At 31.7% G+C, this 6672-nt stretch overlaps 1 protein-coding gene across 1 annotated transcript; it reads right to left on the minus strand.

The window, feature by feature from the left end:
- Positions 1-3151: 3151 nt before the first annotated feature.
- On the minus strand, positions 3152-6086 carry LOC145029381 (putative F-box protein At5g50220). Its single transcript, XM_078977932.1, has 3 exons — positions 5866-6086; positions 3445-4589; positions 3152-3334 (listed from the first exon to the last, which is right to left on the minus strand). The coding sequence occupies exons 1-3, from the start codon at positions 5884-5886 to the stop codon at positions 3325-3327; spliced, it is 1176 nt and encodes a 391-aa protein (XP_078834058.1). The 5' UTR covers positions 5887-6086; the 3' UTR covers positions 3152-3324.
- Between the last annotated feature and the right edge of the window lie 586 nt (positions 6087-6672).

Raw genomic sequence — 6672 nt, forward strand, 5'->3', positions numbered from 1 at the left:
ATCTTCCTCCCTAGAGAGATTTGGAGAGAAGTCGACCGTATCTTCATCCAATTTGTTTGAAGTTTATCCAATTACCCTTCTCAAGCCGTTCATCAGGTCTTCATGTTCGTCCCTGCAATCTTACACAGATTGCACATAGCTAAAACTTGTTCCTTTTTTCTTTTTCTTTTTGCAATTCAGTGTTTGCATTTCAACTGAGAATTAATCAATGTCTGTATCAAATAATGTATATGGGTATTCTTTGAGTTTTGATTCAATTAATTAAAATCTATTTTGGTTAGAGTTATTTTCTTGTTATTGCTTTACGTGTGTAGCCATGTGTACAAACTCATGATTCTAAGTTAGGATATTATTAAAACATTATTAAAACTAGGTGTGAGACCCATGTATTACATGAGTTTAATTAAAACAAGTAAATATGAAATTTTAATAATAAGAAAAATTTTGAATTTATAAGAAAAATGAGAAAATTTTTGAATTATTAAAATTAATGAGGCTTTAATGTATCGAATACATTACATATATAAACATTTTCTAATAAATACCTTACATATATATATTACCTTACATATTAAATGTAAAATTTTAATTTAATAAAATGAAAAATACAATAAAATAACAAGTGGAAAATAGAAAATCTAAAAATTATAAAAAATGTCATGTGTCCAAATCAAAGACAATAGGACATTTGGCAAAAAAAAAAAAAAAAAAAAAAACCTTTATTTATTAGAATAGATACAAGAATTGATTGTTATGTAAAGTTACAAACACTTTTGATGTTTTCATCAGCCAAGTTTTTAAACAATTCTTTTAATTTTAACTATAGGTAATGCTTCATACATTAAACATTCTAAAATTTTCACTGTTACTGTTTGATGTTTTCATCTGCCATGTTTTTGACCTTTTTGCCCTTCTACAATTAGAGAATCATGCTCAAGTCAACACAATGATTCAGGTAATGCCATTTATTCTTATCTTTCTCACTACTACATTCTGCAGATTTCTTCCTATCTTGACTCAATAGGATTTCTCCTAAACTAGTTTCACTTTTAGGATTTGTACATAGATGCTGCCAAAAAAAACATAACGAGTTTCTATGGTTGACTTATTTTTGGCTTCAGGAATTGAATTTTGGTTTTTAGAGTCTCAGTAAGATTAAATTGCATTGTTTTGGATATTTTTTAAACTTTGGTTCCTTTTTAGTTAGACAAATGCTAGTAAGAGAGTCACAAGTATTTTCATTTTAGTATTATTTATGTTTGCTATCCATCGATATTTTAATTGAATATTATATGTTGGTGGTATTTGATTAAATATGTGTGTATGTGACTGTGTGTAAACGAATGTGAAGACGTGAAGATGACATGTGGATCAACATTCTTTTCCAATTAGAACTACGCATACAATATGATTGCTAAAAAAAATAAGGGTAAAATTGTAATGTTTTTTTTTTCTTTTCTTTTTCTTCCAACTCAGGAACACATTTTTTTTAATTTCTTTCTTTTCCTTCGAACTCGGAAACATGAAAAAAAAGTTAATCATTTTCTTCCCCTCCCATTCTTTTCTCTCAATATTTTCCTTTCCTTTCTTTTCTTTCCGTAGGCTCCTGATTTCAGTTTTACGATTGATTCAAAAAAACGGTTAATCGGAGCTTTTGATTTAGCAGATGAGACAATGAAATTTAAGATCATGCACTTCCAAATTTGCAAAAGAAATTCTCTTATTATTTACATGTTTTAGTTTTGTTCTTTTAGAATTGTATATTTAAGCATAGTACCCTCCAAATCAAATTATATATACTAAAAAAATTATTTTGTTTTATTTTTTTTTTTTAAACTGAAATTAAGAGGACAACATTCAAAATTACATATGCAAGCCTTACATATTAAATTAAGAGGACAACGTCACGACGATGAAAATTCTTTCTAAACTGAAATTAAGAAGACAAGTGCAACTTTGTTTGTGAAAAGAGAATATGAAATGATAGAGAACTTTTTTTTATTAACTTGTTAAATAACTCGTTTGATAAATAAGTTAAAAATATATCTGTTGGATAAATAAGTTTTTCAAAAACATATATTTAGTTAAAAACTCCTAGGCAAAGAATCAAGTCCTTATGTTTACAAAGCATTTTCATTATGATGAGAGATTGGTGAGTGGTAACTACCATCTCATAGGAAGGAGATTGGTGTGGTGTCTTGGAACAATATGGAAAATACTCTCAACAAATTAGACAACATGTTTAGAGATGATGATTTTGGTTGTGGCAAAGTTTAGACACCGGAAGTCACGATGTTGAGATGGACACCCTAAGAAAATGCATGGTGTAAAATGAATAATTTTCTCCAAATTCCAAAATTATTCATCAGATTTCAAGCTTGTTATTAAAATTCTGGAATAGTTAATTTATGTATGAAATTCAAAATATCAATATGGAATGGGTAGGCAGTATGGAATGAGTGGATTGATGGGGTTGGGTATAGGTGTAGGTGTGGATAAGAGCGGTTTTGGGTGAATGTGTAGGAGTGGATGAAGAAGTAAAAGAATGCAAGAAAGAAATAGAGGTGCAACATATGAAGTAATATTTAAACCGAGAGAAAGATTTAACAAACAGGTTGACAAAATTCTTTAATCGACAATAATTAAATACAATCATTAACCACAAAATCAGAACCCAAAAACTATGAATAAAATCGTCTTTAATGCAGGTTTTGTAAATGAAAATCTAATAAATATTCAATTTTAAAAACAAAAGCAAAAAAATCCTTGAACTTTTCTAATCAACTGATAATGCATTTCTACCCTCACACAAGTTCATCTCGTATTGCATCACAACTTCATAAAGTCGCACTGTGACAATCAAACAGTCTTGTTTCTTTTTTAGCATAAATTTTTTTCTTCCTAATTTTTTGTGGTTTGCATCTATAAGAATTATGGTTGCTGCTTAAAATCTTAAAAGTTAATTCCAGCGACATGTCTCAATCAACATAAAATTACAAAGATAGCGCAAAAACAAGACCTTGCGAGAAAACTTAAAGACAAGTTCATTTTATTAGGATCTCTAACCATGATCCAATCATTCGATCACAATCTTGCAAAACATAAAACTAAAATCATAATCTTAAAACCTTTGAATCCCAGTAATGACTAATAATCCAACGAAATGAATTGTTATTATAACCCATTAGTTGATGAAATATAAGGTAAATACATTAAATCAAAGTAAACAGATCATATGGCACAATGGACCTCGATCCTCAAAAGCCCTCTTCACAACAACTCCAGCCTTCACAGCAGAGACATCGATTTCCACCGCAACAAAATTTATGTTTTCCTAAACATCACAAGTACAAAAATTAAATCAAAACAAAATAACAGTTCATTCCAGTGCAAACCCGACTACATCTGAAAAAGTAAATAAATAAATAAAAATAAAAGACTCACCAAAAACTTGATGTTGTTGACTGAACCACACAACGTTCATTATCCGCGATATCAATCTCTAGTCTTTTCATGGTTTTTTTTTTCAGATCATAACTATATAAACCCGTATTAGATCCGGGTTTCCTAAAAATAATATATCTCTTACTTTTCACACTAGTCACAGGAAAAGAAACAACACTCCCAGGGAAAACCCTCAAGCACACATAACCCAATATACATATCGAATGAAACTTCTCCCATTTGGTCCTTTGAAAATTTTTAAGTATCCATACGTTGACTCGGTCAAACGAGACTTTATGAAGAAGAGAAAGCAAACCACCCATTTCAACCAAAGAATACCGATTATCCATACGATAAACATCCGATCCCGATCCAGGTAAGAAAGTTTGACGAAATCTCTCTTTAACTGTATCCATAGAAACCAAGTATTTATCGCTATGAACATCCCAATGAAAATACCTCCCTTGAACCGAAACCGGGTTTTCCCAATAATACTGTCGTTCACCCGTATGCGAAGTCCCATTGACTTTTTTCCAAATTATCCATTCGTTACTTGGGATATTACTTTCTAACACGAGAATCTCGCATTGGATTGGTGGGCCATTGTACACATGGACGACTTTGTATAATTTTTTGAATGGATCGTACGAAATGCCGAGTCCACATTTGCCATTGTAATGTCCTCCACATGATACGGAAGGTAGTGGTGAAATAAATGATCCTTGTTTGGTGATTAGGTTGAAAAGGTAAAGAATTCCGATTCTAATTGAGTCGGTTATTAGAAGGTACTCATTACACCAAGATTTTATACAACCATAACATGGCATGTTAATAAATTCTTGTTTCATTTTTAGGCCTTGTTCTTCTTCCCTTATATCCATCAGACGAATTGTGTTGCTTCCCGTTGACCTTTGTAGGATTAGGGAAGCATGGTCTAACAAGATGTTGTTGGTGATTATGGTGAACCATCTTCTACAGACGAATTTAACCTTGTATCGGAGTAAATCGGGTGGAAGTTTTTGGAAAATCTCTAGAAGGACGTCATCGGGAAGAAGGGCAAAACCGTCCAACGATTTTTTCTTTTTGGTCACATGTTCGGATTTGTGTTGTCTTCTGCAGCTTCTTAATGCCCTCTTCAAGGGTTTCTGTTACAAAATAATACAAACTTTATGAGTTTTTTTTCCAAGCCAACTTTCATGGGATTTTAGAGAAAAAGAAGGTATGCGTCTTAAATCATAGGTCTATTTAGAAGCGCTTATAGTAATAATTAAGAAAGCACTCGAAACGAAATTTGCATGTTTTATTGCACGTGCACGTAAGTAACGATATTATTTTAGGTACGAGTATGATTGTCATAATCTAAAACGATATAAAGAATATGATCTTCTTGAAAGCCTTGATATAAATATCTCTACGCATCTCTATTGCAATGAACTCCGTAGAAACTGTCTGTATAGATAGTATTGTTGCTTATTTTGATGATCCTCAAATAGAAGAACATGGCAATGCAAAACATATGAGACTGCAGAAATGGGTTAAATAGCACAATTAAAGAGGATTTGACTGAGAATCTAGTAGTTGAGGAATTTTAGGGAAAAAAATGGAAGTAGATCTAGATTTGTTGATTCCTAAAGACGTCAACATCTTGCCTAAATCTTCTTCCATAATGGACATACTTCTCTTCCATCGATATTGCATGTTTTATAAAAAGATTGTATCCCCAACTCATAACCTTGATGTTCTTGTCACAAATGAGAAACGTACAGCTGTTTCGGAGCTCACCCCTACATTTGTTATATCAACAAGACAACAAATAAACACAGACCAATAGACATCTGACTTCCTATCTCCATAAGCTATTTAAACGTAAGACATTGCATGCGTACTCTATAAGAATCCAACTACATTACCTTGGATAATGCAAGTGTTGTTAGATAAGACAACTCTAGGCAATTTTCAATGCAATAAAGAAATGTATATCCTTTTTCAAGAAGGACCAAAAAAGAATACATGTTTCATCTCTAATGAGCTGAAAATAAGAGTCGCCTCTCTGTTTGAAACAGATTGAGCACCGCAAAGATAGATCCCATGCACATTTTCAGCCACTAGGGACAATTTGGAGCATTTTATTAAAACAGATGTCCTAAATTGAAATCCGGCTAAGGTAAGCTAGTGCCTAGTAGTAACATCACCTCTAATTTCTATAATCGCTTAACCAAATGAGCTAACATCCATTAATCGGATCTTATAGAGTCCGATCGTATCCTCCTAATTAACTGAAAACCAAGCAAAACTACACAGGGACACACCCTAGACTACGATTCGACCAACAACATCAAGAAATCTTAAGATACCAGAAAAGGAGTACATAAACAGCCACATCGACGAAATTGAGAGACTACAAAATGATCAAGAGCGAACCTGTATGGGATTAGCTTCCATTTGAAAGAAAACGACGGTTATCGGATTGAACCTCCCGGACAGTCGCCGGGGGAATCCATAGAAAAGGAGAGAATCAGTCGTGATCGATGTTTTTCTAGGGCTCAATCGAGCAGACGCGGGAGATTCATATGCTTCTAAATGTGGCCGTAGCGGTGGGTTTTGTGTTTTTCACTTCTTCTGGCAAAATCTCCACATGTATATTGAGTTCTCACTATTGACTATTCAGTCAAACAATGATTTGTTTTTAAGCTTTAAAATTAAATTAATAATTAAATAGCATTTATTTTGATTTTAAAGCACATGATTTGTGTGGGCCATACCGAACTTGCCCCATGTCCCACCTGAGTTTTTGATTAAAATATTTTTTTTTTTTAATTTTATTTACTAAAACGGCATAATTTCAATAATATTCACCAAATAGGTATATTTTTAAATTTTATATATTTTTAATTATTTAGTTTATACTGTTTTATTTTAATACATATAATTTCAAAGCTTTTTTAAATCGTTTTGCTATTATTGATTATCAATTATTCTTTCAAACACTAATATTCTTAACATTTACATCTCGTCTCGTATAATTATAACCACCATTTTACCATGTTTTTTTATCTTTATAACCACCATTCTACCATGTTTTTTATCGGAATATATATAGACATACAAGTTACAACAAATAAATGGTCTATGTTAAAAGTTCAAAATCCATATAGATTTCCAAAAATGAAGAACAAATAATGACATTTTTTTATTACCTTCTTTTTACTATAAATCACAAAACTCAAA

This window comes from Lactuca saligna, chromosome 2, assembly GCF_052625555.1.
Source record: "Lactuca saligna cultivar CGN05327 chromosome 2, ASM5262555v1, whole genome shotgun sequence".
Classification (NCBI taxonomy): Eukaryota; Viridiplantae; Streptophyta; class Magnoliopsida; order Asterales; family Asteraceae; genus Lactuca; species Lactuca saligna.

Excerpts from the sequence above, each read along its gene's own strand:
- LOC145029381 (XM_078977932.1), bottom strand. The coding sequence starts at position 5,886 with ATGGAAGCTAATCCCATACAG. Across the intron at positions 4,590-5,865 it reads TGGAAGCTAATCCCATACAG|AAACCCTTGAAGAGGGCATT; the intron begins GTTCGCTCTTGA and ends ATTTTGTAACAG.